At 38.7% G+C, this 15,899-nt stretch overlaps 1 protein-coding gene across 8 annotated transcripts in view; it reads left to right on the top strand.

Annotated features, from left to right (window-relative positions):
- The window catches only part of PPFIA1 (PPFI scaffold protein A1), a 171,007-nt gene that overhangs the window by 88,507 nt on the left and 66,601 nt on the right, over window positions 1-15,899 (top strand). For all 8 annotated transcript variants that reach the window (XM_077115419.1, XM_077115412.1, XM_077115411.1 and 5 more), the window contains exons 3-5: window positions 14,606-14,707; window positions 15,130-15,294; window positions 15,703-15,777. In XM_077115419.1, coding sequence (XP_076971534.1) covers window positions 14,606-14,707; window positions 15,130-15,294; window positions 15,703-15,777 — 342 coding nt within the window. The remainder of the gene's footprint in view (window positions 1-14,605; window positions 14,708-15,129; window positions 15,295-15,702; window positions 15,778-15,899) is intronic.

The following is a 15,899-nucleotide window of genomic DNA, read 5'->3' as shown; positions in this document are numbered from 1 at the left end:
AATATCAGTTTAATGATTCAGCAGTCACATTCAATTGTTAAACCCTACCTTCTCTGTATAACTCCATCATCACCTTTGATCTTTCTGTCCCACTCTTTAGGGATATTTGGGCTGTGCCCATTCTAACTTTTTCTTGTTGAAAGGGGCTGTCAGTAATGTGGGGTAAGGGGATGGAACAAGTTGATGTTCTGGAGAGCCTGACTTCTCTGGGTTTCAAGATTTTTCCGGTCCAGGACCTATCCGGAGTTTATACGTTTCTGGAAAGCTGCCCTAGTTCATGGAACCTTTGTAGAATCTTACATATTGCTCTAGGTGTTCTTTAGGATTGCCTGGGAACGGTTTTGTTTGGGGTTTGGCAAGTTATGATAGGTAGCAATGTCTACCTGAAGCTTCTGTGAGAGTGACCTCCAGATTAGCCTTTCGACTATTTGAACTCTCTTAGCCACTGATACTTTATTAGTTACACTTCTTTTCTCCCTTTTGGTCAGGATGGAATTGTTGATTCCATGGTGCCAGGGCTGGACTCATCCCAGGGAGTCATCTCCCACGCTGCCAAGGAGACCTTCACCCCTGAATGTCATGTCGCACATAGAGGGGAGGGCAGTGATTTCACTTACAGAGTTGGGCTTAGAGACAGTCAGGCCACACCTGAGGAACAAAAGAGGTCCTCCAGAAGTAACTGTTAGGCATACCTACAGGTAGGCTAAGCTTCTCCCCTAACTACACAAGCTTCACAAGAATAAGCGTCAAGATCAAGGGCTTGTGATTTGGGTATCCCTAATGTTTGACACAGTTATAAGGGGATTCCCTGATGGTAAAGTTTAGTAGTTCCATATTTTTTCTCCCGTCTCTTAAGGGACTCTGCCAGCACTTTTTGGTGATCTGCTTAATATATTCTGGGATGTATCCAGGTATTACATTAAGCTATGCAGGATTGAAGGCCCTCATTCTTGTTCTGGGCTCCCTGTGTTTCATTTGTTCAAATGAGCTGTCCAGACAGGTTGAGTTAGATAATGTGCTACAGAAAATTTAGGTTCCGAATAAAATAAAACTTTCTTCCTTTGGTCTCAAAGAGTAGGTACAGTTCAAAAATATGGACAAGGTCTTCCTTACCCCTGTGTTCTGAATTGCCTTAATCCTGACCTGATCAGCTTTGTTCTTATCTCTGAGTACCAGGTTATCCATATAAAAAACAGCCTTTCAAAATCTACAAAGAATAATTACCACTCCAGATAAAATGTGTCTGTTACAAGAGCTTACAATCTAGACCCCTGTTTTCGTATAAGCATTTTCTAAAGGAGACCTTACAATAATTGTTTTTCATTTCTGGCTTATTTTGCCTCACCAAATGTTTCACAGGTTCATTCACACCGTTGCATGCCTCAAGACTTCATTTCTTTTTGTAACAGCACAATATTCAGTCATATGTATATACACCATTGTCTGCCAATCTGCTCCTCAGTCAGTGTGTCCTTCAGCCACCTGCATTCATTAGGCATCATGTATAATGCCCAAAGTCCACAGTCCATCAACACTCTCAATTTTAGATATTTTCATTGTCCCCAAGAGAAAGATAACCAATAAACACGCCCTCACCAAATAGGAAATCTAAACCTCCCCTTAACTCTTGTCCCCCCTCCCCCATTATTTACCCCTGCTGTTGCTGTGGTACTGCTGATGTTTTCCTGTTAAACATAGCCCGAAGCATACAATAACAGTTTTCCCCCTGTACCCTGGACTTAAACACTCTTTGTACATGAATCATACCTTTGAAGTAACTCTTGCAAAACCTTATTTATGTTTCTAATGTTAATCAGTGGGACATGTAGGTCTATACAACCCCTTTCAATCTTGTTCACCTTCATATGGTGATATTACTTGTAGACCCACTAGAGAACCACCTTCACTCCTATCTATTCCCTTACATTGGAGTTGAACCTCATTAGCTAACCGTTCACCTACCTCTACCTTCTCTGTTTCTCTAAGTCCCCTATATTCTGTATTATAAGCTTCTAATTTTACCTTTACCATGGTCATAAAAGTGGAGTCATGCATTATCTATCCTTTTGTGTTTGGTTTATTTCTCTCAGCATTATGTCCTCAGTGCTCATTCGTCTTGTCTTGTGCTTCAGGATGTTTTATTTCGTCTTATTGCTGCATCATATTCCATCATATGTATATACCACATTTTGTTAACCCACTCATCTGTTGATGGGCACTTGGATTGTTTCCATCTTTTGACGATTGTGAATAAAGCTTCTGTGAACATTGGTATGCAAATGTCTGTTTGTGTCACTCCTTTCAGCTCTTCTGGGTATTTACCAAGTAGAGATATTGCAACTTGATATTTAGTTTCCTAAGGAAACACCAAACTGTCTTTCATAGCAGCTGTACCATTATACATTCCTACTAGCAGTGCTTAAGTGTCCCACTTTCTCCATGTCCTCTTCAACATTTATAGTTTCCTGTGTGTTTAATAGCAGCCATTCTTATAGGTGTGAGGTGGTATCTCATTGTGGTCTTGATCTGCATTTCCTTTATAGCTAATGAAAATGAGCATCCTTGCATGTGCTTTTCAGCCATCTGTATTTGTTCCTCAGAAAAATGCCTATTCATGTCTTTAGCCCATTTTATAATTGGATTGCTTATTCTTTTGTTGTTGTGTAATTTCCTTATGTATATAGAATATCAAACTTTTATCCGATGTGTGATTTCCAAATATTTTCTAGCATTGAGTTGGCTACCTCTTCACCTAATCGACAAGTTCTTTTTTTTCAAGTTTCAGACATTTATTAATCAGTGTAACCACAACATGATTTCATGTATTTAGAGGGGAAATTGTTAGGTCGGGAGAATGGGGAAGGGCACTGCAACTGGAGCTGCAGAGGCTGTGTCACCCCTCCATATTTGACTTCCAGAACTAATGAACTGCCCCTTCCGAATGTCACCTGACCTCCATCCTTAAAAGCTGCCCACGTAGAAGCCCGCGCACGAACTCACCTCTCTCCATCTGGGTTCGGTGAGCTCTACCCGGGAGCGCAGAAATAAACTCACCCACTTTAAATTTCCTGGTCTACCTTTCTTCTTTCTCACCCTTTCGCCTCCTAAACCTTTCAGAAATATTTCCAGGTTAAGTGGAAATTGTCCAGATGGCTTCTGAAAGACCTTCATATTAAGCAGTTTTAAAGGGAAATATTTCATTTGGAAGTCTGGACCTTCTTTCTTCAGTTTGCTGTAATCCACATTCACTGAGTAGAACTTGTACTGCTCATTAGGATCCATTTTGTTCCAGGGTTCTGGGTTATTCTTTCCGTCCCAACTGATGTCTGGATTGAACATTGCCAGACGTAATACATATAGTGCTGCTCCAATACCTCAAGCTGCAAGAAATACAAAGAGGGGAATCAAGCTCGGGTACTTCTTGGCCTGACCGAGGATCTGGCGTAACATGTTTGCGGGAGAGGCCTCGCATACAGAAAGAAGGAAGAGCAAGGTCTGCAGGGCCAAGACTTAGCAGTCTGTGCCTTTTTGACAAATTCCAGAATATAGGAGGCTAGAAGGAATAAATATTTTTTTATCATCACAATCGACTTTTTTTTCCTGAAAAATAGCATGCATACAAAAAAGTAATGAATTTCAAAGCATAGCACAACAGTTAGTTGTAGAACAGATTTCAGAGTTTAATCTATAATTAAATTCTCCTGGTAATTCTGAGAGGTAAGTAGTATTTTTATGGGTTACATACCATACTTATACTAAATAAGTAAAAACTTATACCTTATAAATAAAAACCTAAAATTGTGGAATTATGACCCATACCAATACCAAGGGTTTTAAAGGGGGGTATTAATTCAAGCTGGTAATGCCCTGATAATCCTAGAAAAAAAATTGACAATTTTCTCATGGTACTACCAGGTTTATAGGAAAACTTTAACTGCAGTCGCCTCTAGATATAATTTCCTTGAAGGCAGGGAGCTGTTTTGTTCATTTTTATCTTCTTCCTTCTGCTGTGCTCTTATACAGCCTTATAATTTATGGATACTAATATATGATATAAGTGAATATAGCTAACATTTTGAGGACTTATTATGTGTCAAGTATTTTATATATAATCTATAATTAAATTCTCCTGGTAATTCTGAGAGGTAAGTAGTATTTTTGCCCAGTTTTATACTTTGAACTATTGAAGATCAGTGAAGTTACATAACTTGCTCATAGTCATACAGCTGGTGAGTGGCAGAAACTAGATTCAACTTAGGTTTGTATAATTATGAAAGTTATACTGTTTTCTTTTAAATTTAATTTATTTTGTATTTTCAAACCAAAACAACATACAAGCATGAACATTCTTAACATGCAAACATTCCATGCATGCTGTACAGTCAGTGGCTCACAATATCATCACATAGTAGAATATTCATCACCATGATCATTTTTTAGAACATTTGCATCACTCCAGAAAAAGAAGTAGAAAAGAAAAAATAAAAAACTCACACATACCTTACCCCTTGCCCCTCCCTCTCATTTACCACTAGTATTTCGATCTACTCAGTAGATTTTTAACCTTTGTTCCCCCTATTTTTTCTATACCCCTTACCACTCCTTTCATTGTTCACTAGTATTTCAATCTACTCGAATTATTTTAACATTTGTTCTCCCTATTATTTATCTATTTGTAATCCATATTTTTTCTTATCTATCAGTAGCATAGATAAAAGGAGTATCAGACATAAGGTTTTCACACTCACATAGTCACATTGAGAAAGCCTTAATCATTATACATTCATTTTCAAGATACATGGCTACTGGAGCACAGCTCTGCAGTTTCAGGCGCTTCCCTCTAGCCTCTCTAATACACCTTAAACTAAAAAAGGGGTGTCTGTAAAATGCAGAAGAATAACCTCCAAGATAACCTCTCTACTCTGTTTGAAATCTCTCACCCACTCACACTTTATTTTGTCTCATTTCTCTCTTCCCACTTTCGGTTGAGAAGGTTTTCTCAGTCCCTTGATGCTGAGTCCCAGCTCATTCTAGGATTTCTGTCCAATGTTGCCAGTGAGGTTTACACCCCTGGGAGTCATGGCCCACATAGAGACGGGGAAGGGTGGTGAGTTTGCTTGCCATGTTGGCTGAGAGAGAGAGAGGCCACATCTGGGCAACAAAAGGGTGACTCTTAGGCCTAATTTTAAGTAGGCTTAATCTATCCTTTGTGGGGATAAATTCCGTATGAGCAAACCCCAAGATTGAGGGATTGACCTATTGATTTGGTAGTCCCCATTGCTTGTGAGAATATCAGAGATTCTCCAAATGGGAAAGTTGAATGTTCCCCCTTTCTTGCCATTCCCCCAAGGGGACTTTGCAAATACTTTTTTATTCACATTTTAAAATCACTCTGGGATTTATCAGAGCATCACTCTGGACAAACCTACAAAATCTCAAGCCCTATTCAAGGTTCAGTATACGTATGGTGTTCAATTGAACTGTCCATATAAATTATATTAGGAAATACAGTAGCCAAAATAGATATTTTATACCAAGTAAACATTTTTTGCTTTAGTCTCACACATAAGTTAAAATATTAAAATATGAATGACCATCTATTTTCAACACCCTGCTATACTGACATTCCTTTCTTCTTCCTCACGTAAAACAGTTTTTAATTTGTACATTTAGTCACTAGCATCGTACAGTCTAGGAATTCCTAGATTATACCATCTCAGTTTTTATCATTTATCTTTCCTTCTGGTTTCATTTGTGCCCCCAGCCCTCCTCCCTCTATCATTCTCACATTCAGCTTCATTCAGTGTACTAACATTATTGTGCTACGGTCAGGTAATATTGTGCTAGCCATTTCTGAATTTTTATAATCAGTCCTGTTTCATAATCTGTATCCCTTCAGCTTCCCAAATCTATGGTACCCAAAATCTACCATATTTCTATCTCTTAATGGCCTCTGTTCTTAACTGAAATTCTCCAAGTTCATTCATTAATGTTAGTTCATCAGTGAGACCATACGGTATTTGTCGTTTTGTTTCTGGCTAATCTCACTCAGCATAATGTCCTCAAGGTCCGTCCATGTTGTTATATGCTTCATGACTTTATTCTGTCTTACAGCTGCATAATATTCCATCATATGTATATACCACAGCTTGTTTAGCCACTCATCCGTTGATGGACATTTGGGCTGTTTCCATCTCTTGACAGTTGTGCTATAAACATTGATGTGCACATGTCTGTTTGTGTCCTTGCCCTCATGTCCTCTGAGTAGATACCTAGCAATGGTATTGCTGGATCATATGGCAATTCTATACTTAGCTTCCTGAGGAACTGTCAAACTGCCTTCCACAGCAGTTGTACCATTTTACATTCCCACCAACAGTGGATCAGTGTGGCACTTTCTCTGTATCTTCTCCAGCACTTGTTGTTTTCTGTTTTATTGATAATGGCCATTCTGTTGGGTGTGAGATGATATCTCATTGTGGTTTTGATTTGCATTTCCCTAATAGCCAGGGAAGTTGAGCATCTTTTCATGTGCCTTTTAGCCATTTGTATTTCCTCTTCTGAGAAATGTCTGTTCATGTCCTTTGCCCTTTTTGTAATTCGGTGGTTTGTCTTTTTGTTGTTGAGTTGAATAATCCCTTTATATATTCTTGATACAGGTTTCTTTTCTGATATATTGTTTCCAAATATTGTCTCCCATTGTATAGGCTGACTTTTTACTTTCCTGACTAAATTCTTTGATGCACAGAAGTGTTTAATTTTTTTTTTTTAATAATTTTTTATTAATTAAAAAGAAATTACAAGAAAGAAACACAAACATCCGTAATATATGCTCATTCCATTCTACATATATAATCAGTAATTCACAATATCATCACATAGTTGCATATTCATCATCATGATAATTTCTGAGAACATTTGCATCAATTCAGAAAAAGAAATAAAAAGGCAACAGAAAAATAAAATAAAAACAGAAAAAGAAAAAGAATTTTTACATACCATATTCCTTATCCCTCCCTTTCATTGATCGCTAGTATTTCAAACTGAATTTATTTTAACATTTTTTTCCTCTATTATTTATTTATTTTTTTCCTGAATCTACTATGTGCTTTTATTTTTTATCCAATTTTTACAATTTTTTTAATTAATGAAAAAAAAGAAAAGAAATTAACACAACATTTAGAAATCATTCCATTCTACACATGCACTCAGTAATTCTTAGTATCATCACATAGATGTATGATCATCATTTCTTAGTACATTTGCATCGATTTAGGAAAAGAACTAGCAAAACAGCAGAAAAAGATATAGAATGTTAATATAGAGAAGAGAATTAAAATAATAATACTAATAAAATATATATATATAAAAAGGAAAAAGAAAAAACAAAAACAGAAAATACAAACAAACAAACAAACAAAAAACCATATTTCAGGTGCAGCTTCATTCAGTGTTCCAACATAGTTACATTACACTTAGGTATTATTGTGCTGTCCATTTTTGAGTTTTTGTATCTAGTCCTGTTGCACAGTCTGTATCCCTTCAGCTCCAATTACCCGTTATCTTACCCTGTTTCTAACTCCTGCTGGTCTCTGTTACCAATGATATATTCCAAGCTGATTCTCGAATGTCGGTTCACATCAGTGGGACCATACAGTATTTGTCCTTTAGTTTTTGGCTAGACTTACTCAGCATAATGTTCTCTAGGTCCATCCATGTTATTACATGCTTCATAAGTTTAGTCTGTCTTAAAGCTGCATAATATTCCATCGTAGGTATACGCCACAGTTTGTTTAGCCACTCGTCTGTTGATGGACACTTTGGCTGTTTCCATCTCTTTGCAATTGTAGATAATGCTGCTATAAACACTGGTGTGCAAATGTCCGTCTGTGTCTTTGCCCTTAAGTCCTTTGAGTAGATACCTAGCAGTGGTATTGCTGGGTCGTAATCCATTCTGCCATTCTATGTCTTTTGATTGGGAAATTCAGTCCATTACCTTTTAGTGTTATTACTGTTTGGATAATATTTTCCTCTACCATTTTGGCTTCTGTATTATATATATCATATCTGATTTTCCTTCTTTCTACACTTTACTCCATACCTCTCTCTTCTGTCTTTTCGTATCTGACTCTAGTGCTCCCTTTAGTATTTCTTGCAGAGCTGGTCTCTTGGTCACAAATTCTCTCAGTGACTTTTTGTCTATAAATGTTTTAATTTCTCCTTCATTTTTGAAGGACAATTTTGCTGGATATAGAAGCCTTGGTTGGAAGTTTTTCTCTTTTAGTAATTTAAATATATCATCCCACTGTCTTCTAGCTTCCATGGTTTCTGCTGAGAAATCTACACATAGTCTTATTGGGTTTCCCTTGTATGTGACGGATTGTTTTTCTCTTGCTGCTTTCAAGATCCTCTCTTTCTCTTTGACCTCTGACATTCTAACTAGTAAGTGTCTTGGAGAACGCCTATTTGGGTCTATTCTCTTTGGGGTGCGCTGCACTTCTGGGATCTGTAAATTTAGGTCTTTCATAAGAGTTGGGAAATTTTCAGTGATAATTTCTTCCATTAGTTTTTCTCCTCCTTTTCCCTTCTCTTCTCCTTCTGGGACACCCACAACACGTATATTTGTGCGCTTCATATTGTCATTCAGTTCCCTGATCCCCTGCTCAAGTTTTCCCATTCTTTTCCCTATAGTTTCTGTTTCTTTTTGGAATTCAGATGTTCCATCCTCCAGTTCACTAATTGTAGCTTCTGTCTCTTTAGATCTGCCATTGTAGGTATCCATTGTTTTTTCCATTTTTTCTTCTTTGTCCTTCACTCCCATAAGTTCTGTGATTTGTTTTTTCAGATTTTCTATTTCTTCTTTTTGTTCAGCCCATGTCTTCTTCATGTCCTCCCTCAATTTATTGATTTGGTTTTTGAAGAAGTTTTCCATTTCTGTTCGTATATTCAGCATTAGTTGTCTCAGCTCCTGTATCTCATTTGAACTATTGGTTTGTTCCTTTGACTGGGCCATATCTTTAATTTTCCGAGCGTCATCCATTATTTTCTGCTGGTGTCTGGGCATTTGATCAGATTTCCCTGGGTGTGGGACCCGGCTGGTTGAAAGGTTTTTCTGTGAAATCTCTGGGCTGTTTTTCTTTTCCTGCCCGGTAGGTGGCACTCGTGGCGCTCGTCTGTCTGCGGGGCCCACCAGTAAAAGATGCTGTGGCTCCTTTAACTGGCCAGTCCGAATCTTGCAGTCAGCCCGGGAAACCGCGCGTGGAGGGGGTGGATCTCCGGCCGCCGTGGCTTGGGGGACTCCGGTCCAAATTGCCCAGCTGGCCCGAGACGCCAAGCGTGGCGGGAGGGCCCCACTATCCAACGTTCCCACTCAGACCGGGGAGCCACGTGCGTGGAGGGGACCCCAGTCGCCAGCCGCCCCGGCCGGGAAAACGCACGCCCCTTGGATATCTCACCGCAGCGGATTCTCCCTGCCCCTTCAGCCGTTCCAGAATGGGGTACGCTGTCTTTTTGGTCTCTGTTGTGGCTCCGGGAGCTGTTTCGTATTGTTTCTGTTTCTTTAGTTGCTTTTCTGGAGGAAGTGTTTAATTTTGAAGAGTTCCCATTTATCTCTTTCTTTCTTTAATGGTCATGCTTTTGGTATAAGATCTAGGAAACCACCTCCTATTATAAGATTTGTAAGATATTTCCCTACATTTTCTTCTAAAGTTTTTATGGTCTTAGATCTAATGTTTAGATCTTTGACCCATTTTGAGTTAATTTTTTATAGGATGCGAGATATGGATCCTCTTTCATTCTTTTGCACATGAATATCCAGTTCTCCAGGCACCATTTGTTGAAGAGACTATTCTGTCCCAGGTGAGCTGGCTTGACTGCCTTATCAAAGATGAATTGTCCATAGATGAGAGGGTCTATATCTGAACATTCTATTCGATTCCAATGGTCAGTATATCTGTCTTTATGCCAGTACCATACTGTTTTGACCACTGTAGCTTCATAATATGCGAAGTCCGGTATTGTGAGACCTCCGACTTCATTTTTCTTTCTCAGGATATTTTTAGCTATTCAAGCACCTTGCCCTTCCAGATAAATTTGTTTACTGGTTTTTCTATTTCTGAAAAGTAAGATTTTGGGATTTTAATTGGTATTGCATTGAGTCTATAAATCAGTTTAGGTAGAATTGATATCTTAACTATTTAGTCTTCCAATCCATGAACACACTATGCCCTTCCATTTATTTAGGTCTTCTGTGATTTCTTTTAGCAATTTCTTGTAGTTTTCTTTGTATAGGTCTTTTAGGTTAAATTTATTCCTAAATATTTTATTCTTTTGGTTGCAATTGTAAATGGAATTTTATTCTTGATTCCCCCTCAGATTGCTCATTACTAGTGTCTATGCACTACTAATGTTACAGATTTTTGAATGTTGACCTTGTAACCTGCCACTTTGTTGTACTCATTTATTAGCTCTAGTGGTATTGCTGTGGATTTTTCGAGGTTTTCAACATAAGGTATCATATCATCTGCAAACAGTGAGAATTTTACTTCTTCCTTTGAATTAGTACCTGGTGACAGTGGGTATCCTTGTCTTGTTCCTGATGTTAGAGGGAAAGCTTTCAGTCTTTCTCCATTGAGGATGGTGTTAGCTGCAGGCTTTTCATTTATTCCCTTCATCATGTTGAGGAAGCTCCCTTCTATTTCTTTCCTTTGAAGAGTTTTCATCAAGAAAGGATGTTGAATTTTGTCATATGCCTTTTCTGTATATATTGAGATGATCATGTGTTTTTTTCTGCTTTGATTTATTGATATGGTTTATTTCATTAATTGATTTTCTTAGGTTGAACCATCCTTGAATACCTGGAATAAATCCTACTTGGTCATGGTGTATAATTCTTTTAGTGTGCTGCTGAATTTGATTTGCAAGTGTTCTAGTTTGCTTGGTGCTGGAATGCAATATACCAGAAACCGAATGGCTTTTAACAAGGGGAATTTAATAAGTTGCAAGTTTACAGTTCTAAGGCCGAGAAAATGTCCCAATTAAAACAAGTCTATAGAAATGTCCAATCAAAGGCATCCAGGGAAAGATACCTTGGTTCAAGAAGGCTGACGAAGTTCAGGCTCTCTCTCTCAAGTGAGATGGCACATGACGAACACAGTCAGGGCTTCTCTCTCGGCTGGAAGGGCACATGGCGAATATGGTGTCATCTGCTAGCTTTGTCTCCTGGCTTCCTATTTCATGAAGCTCCCCGGGAGGCGTTTTCCTTCTTCATCTCCAAAGGTCGCTGGCTGGTGGACTCTCTGCTTCATGGTGCTGCAGCATTCTCTCCTCTCTCTGAATCTCTCATTCTCCAAAATGTTTCCTCTTTTATAGGACTTCAGAAACTAATCAAGACCCACTCAAATGGGTGGAGACATGTCATCCCCTAATCCAGTTTAACAAACATTCTTAACTAAATCACATCAACCAGGGAGATGATCCAATCACAGTTTCAAACATACGGTGTTGAATAGAGATTATTCTACCCTATGAAATGGGACTTATATTAAAACATGGCTTTTCTTAGGGGGCACACTTCCTTTCAAACCAGCACAGCAAGTATTTTGTTGAAGGCTTTTGTCTCTTTATTCATTATAGAGATTGGTCTCTAATTTTCTTTTCTTATAGTATCTTTGTCTGGTTTTGGTATTAGGTTGATGTTGGTTGGCTTCATAGAATGAGTTAGGTAGCTTTCCCTCATCTTCAGTTTTTTTGAAGAGTTTGAGCAGGATTGGTACTAATTCTTTCTTGAATGTTTGGTAGAATACACATGTGAAGCCATCTGGTCCTGGGCTTTTCTTTTTTGGGCACCTTTTGATGACTGATTCAGTCTCTTGCGATTGGTTTGTTGAAGTCATCTATTTCTTCTTGAGTCATTGTTGGTTGTTCATGCCTTTCTAGGAAGCTGACCATTTCATCTACGTTATCTAGTTTATTAGCATATAGTTGCTCAAGATATTGTCTCATTACCTCCTTTGTTTCTACAGGGTCAGTGGTTAGGTCTCCTCTTCCATTTCTGATTATATTTATTTGCATCTTCATTTTTTTTTTTTTTTTCCTGTCAATCTAGCTAGGGCTTTTTTTTTTTTTTTTTTCTTCTGTCAATCTAGCTAGGGGTCCATTGATCTTAAAGAGCCAACTTCTAGTTTTGTTGATTTTCTTGGTTGTTTTTATGGTCTCAGTTTCATTTATTTCTGCCCTAATCTTTGTAGTTTCTTTCCTTTTGTTTGCCTTTGGGTTAGTTTGCTGTTCTTTCTCAATTTCTTCCAACTGAACAGTTAATTACTCGATTTTTGCTTTTCTTTTTTAATATAGGCATTTAATACAATAAATTTCCTCTTAGCACTGCCTTTGCTGCATCCCATAAATTTTGATGCGTTGTGTTTTCATTTTCATTTGCCTCAAGATATTTACTGATTCCTTTTGTAATTTCTTCCTTAACTCACTGGTTGTTTAAGAGTATGTTGTTTAACCTCCATATATTTGTGAGTTCTCTGGCCTCCTACCTCTTACTGATTTCCAACTTCATTGCATTGTGATTCGAGAGTGTTTTGTATGATTTCAATCTCTTTAAATTTATTGAGACTTGCTTTATGACCCTACATATGGTCTATCCTTGAGAGTGATCCATGAGCCCTGGAGATAAATGTGTATCCTGCTGTTGTGGGGTGTAATGTTTTGTCTATATGTCTATTAAGTCTGGTTCATGTATTATAGCATTCAAATTCTGTGTTTCTTTTTTGATCCTCTGTGTTGCTATTCTAGCCATTATGAGAATAAGAAATGGAAGTCTCCAACTATTATGGTAGAGGTGTCTTATTTCTCCCTTCAGTGTTGTCAGTGTTTGCTTTATGTACTTTTGGCTCGGTGGCTCGGTGCATAGATATGTATGATTGTATGTCTTCTAGCATCAGATTTTCCTGTTTGTTTTTTTACAGTAGGAAAGCTACTTTATTCCTGAAGGAATTAGAACTGTAAAGATGTAGCTCCGAAGCTGGAACATCTCATTGCAAATCCAGTCTTTGATTCCTCTAGCTTTCAGCATCAGTTTTTGAAGAGACTGTTGTTTTCCCAGTATGGATTTGGCAGTCTTGTCAAAAATCAGTTGGCCATAGATGCAAGGGTTCTAATACTTTTTAGGACAATGAAACTGCTGTTTGTTACCCAGCCCCTCCAGCCCCCAAAGTAAAAAAAATCTAGAGTATTTTGGTTCAGAAAATACCAAAGAATGTCCTGCTGGAATTTAGAGCTAAATGGAATACAGGAAATTTGTCCTATCCTCTTCTGAAAAGAAAAAGTCAAGGCTCAAAGCGACCAAACTCAGTGTGAAGATTGGGATTTGAACAAAGGCTTCCTGATTTTTGCTGTGTACTTCTACATTTGATGTGAACATTAGTAAAGCATTTATGATACATATTAATATTTTTACCCCATATATTGAATAGTACATGTGCTGTCAGGACCAGCATTGGCCAGTGTCTCCTGCTCAGGCCCTGTTTGCTATCCTTTTGCTGCCTCGAGAAACTTCTCAGTAGATAGTATCCCTGGTGGCTACTGTAAGAAACTCTCTGACCCATTGCCTCTTTTCTTTCACTCTTTTGCTGGCCATAAGACTCCTACTTGGGTAGTTTATGTCTTGGATTAGTCAATGTATTGGTTATTTATTGCTCTATAAAAAATTACCCTAAAACTTAATGGCTTAAGAAAGCAAACACTTATTATCTTAGCTGGGTGGCTCTGCCTCCTGTTCCCTCCGGAAGTCCAGTGTTGCCTGGGGCTTCCACCGTCCTAAGGCTGGGTCTGAGCTGGAGGATTGCATGTAGTCTCCCTCCTACATCCATGGCAGGAGGCCTCATTCCCTTGCCTGTGGCCCTCTCCATTTGGCTGCTCACAGCCTGGCAGTTGGCTTTCACCAGAGAGATGACATGTGAGAATGCAACCAAGATGGCAGCCATGATGCCTTTTATCACCTGATCCTGGAAGCATTCCAGCAGCACTTCCACCATATTCTGTGACCCATGATACAGGGTGGGCGGGAACCACACAAGCCTGAGCATGAGGATCAGCCTTTACCCCAGTCAACTTTTTACAGCCCTGAGTCGTCCCCAAGGACAATTGGCTGAGACTAGAAAAAGAGGCTGGGGAAGGAGGGTGGCATCCTTCTCGACCTTTCCCTTACTCTCCCCGGGTGTTCTAGAGCACATGTTTTTGAGTCACTTAAAAAATCTGTATTCATACCAGGATCAATGTTCAGGAAAATATTTTGAACTTCCTGGATTGTGAGAAGAAGGCTTGGATTCCCTGCAGCCTAACACCTTCTGTCTAATGCCTTTTTCCCCCACTATGCACGTGCTGAGGTTTAGGGTAGAGGGAGGTCAGATGGGAGTTAGGGTTCTGAATCATCGGGTGGTTTCTGTGGCCTTAGACTTGCAAGTCAGTCGAGTCCCTCTTTCCCCGGGGGCCAGAGCAGCCCCTTATATCCTGCGACTGGGGATCGCCTTTGGGTGGACTTGTGGAGACTTGCTGGAAGACTTTCTTACAAGAATCTTTTTTATCCCCTATTTTCTAGGAGTTTGCAGCACTTACTAAAGAACTCAATGTATGCAGGGAACAGCTCCTTGAAAGGGAAGAAGAAATTGCTGAACTAAAAGCAGAAAGAAACAACACCAGGGTTAGTAGGTGGATTCCTGCTGTTTGAAAGTTTGCTATGGAGTCAGTGTTGGGATCATGCTTGCTGTCTTAACCCCAAAGGATGATCTGCTTTTTCTGATTTTAAATGCATAATTTATCCTACCGAGTTAATCCTTGCTTGAAATATATGATGAACAGTAATGGTATTTTTTATATTCAGGGGGGAATTTTGCTAGCTTCAGACTGAGTTGAAGGGATTCAAATTTGTTGTAACTTGAGATTAAAAAGAAATTATTGGGCCGGCCGTGGTGGCTCAGCAGGCAGAGTTCTCTCCTGCCATGCTGGAGACCTAGGTTTGATTCCCGGTGTCCGCCTATGTGAAAAACAAGTTATTTGCCCCAAGTTCAAATGTGAATATTAAAAGTATTGTTTAAACTTTCTACTTTTTGGCCTTTTTTTCAGCTGTTACTGGAACATTTAGAATGCCTTGTTTCTAGGCACGAGCGGTCTCTGAGGATGACAGTAGTGAAGAGACAGGCACAGTCTCCAGCAGGCGTATCCAGTGAAGTTGAAGTTCTCAAAGCACTAAAGTCATTATTTGAGCACCATAAGGCTCTGGATGAAAAGGTACCACCAGCTATTGAGCAACTTTCTGATCTGTGCACGTGCCTGGCTATAGGAAGCAGGCGGGCAGTGTGTATGTTTGTTTGATGTCAGTTAAATTTTAGAAACTCCTTGAATTCTTGCAAACTAACAGGGTTTCTTTGTAAAAAGACAGGGTTCTGTATGGTAAAAAGTACTGGTTGGCATAAAATGTCTTAAAATTGCTTTGCTATTAAAAATTGGGTAATAGAATGTTTGGGGAGGAAGATTTTTCTCAGACTTCAAATTTAAAGTAAATTTTCTTGACAGTAATACCAATGAAAGATGTTAAAATTGTCCTAATATTATACTAGGCTAAACACACATTAAGAATAAAAATAAAATAAATAAATATGTGCGTGGATGTGCCAGCTCAGTCTCTTTCGTTTTCAGGTGAGGGAGCGACTGCGAGTGGCACTTGAGAGGTGTAGTTTGTTAGAAGAAGAATTAGGTGCCACACATAAAGAGGTAAGCTCGATAAATCATCATATGATTTGAATTGGGAAGGCTTTTAATTTTTATACCTTACTTTTAAAAAGTGTCTGATGGCTATAGTAGTGGATATCAGATGTTATTTTTCTTTCAGATTG

This window comes from Tamandua tetradactyla, chromosome 9 (assembly GCF_023851605.1).
Source record: "Tamandua tetradactyla isolate mTamTet1 chromosome 9, mTamTet1.pri, whole genome shotgun sequence".
Lineage (NCBI taxonomy): Eukaryota > Metazoa > Chordata > Mammalia > Pilosa > Myrmecophagidae > Tamandua > Tamandua tetradactyla.
This window is presented reverse-complemented; position numbering and strand designations above follow the sequence as displayed.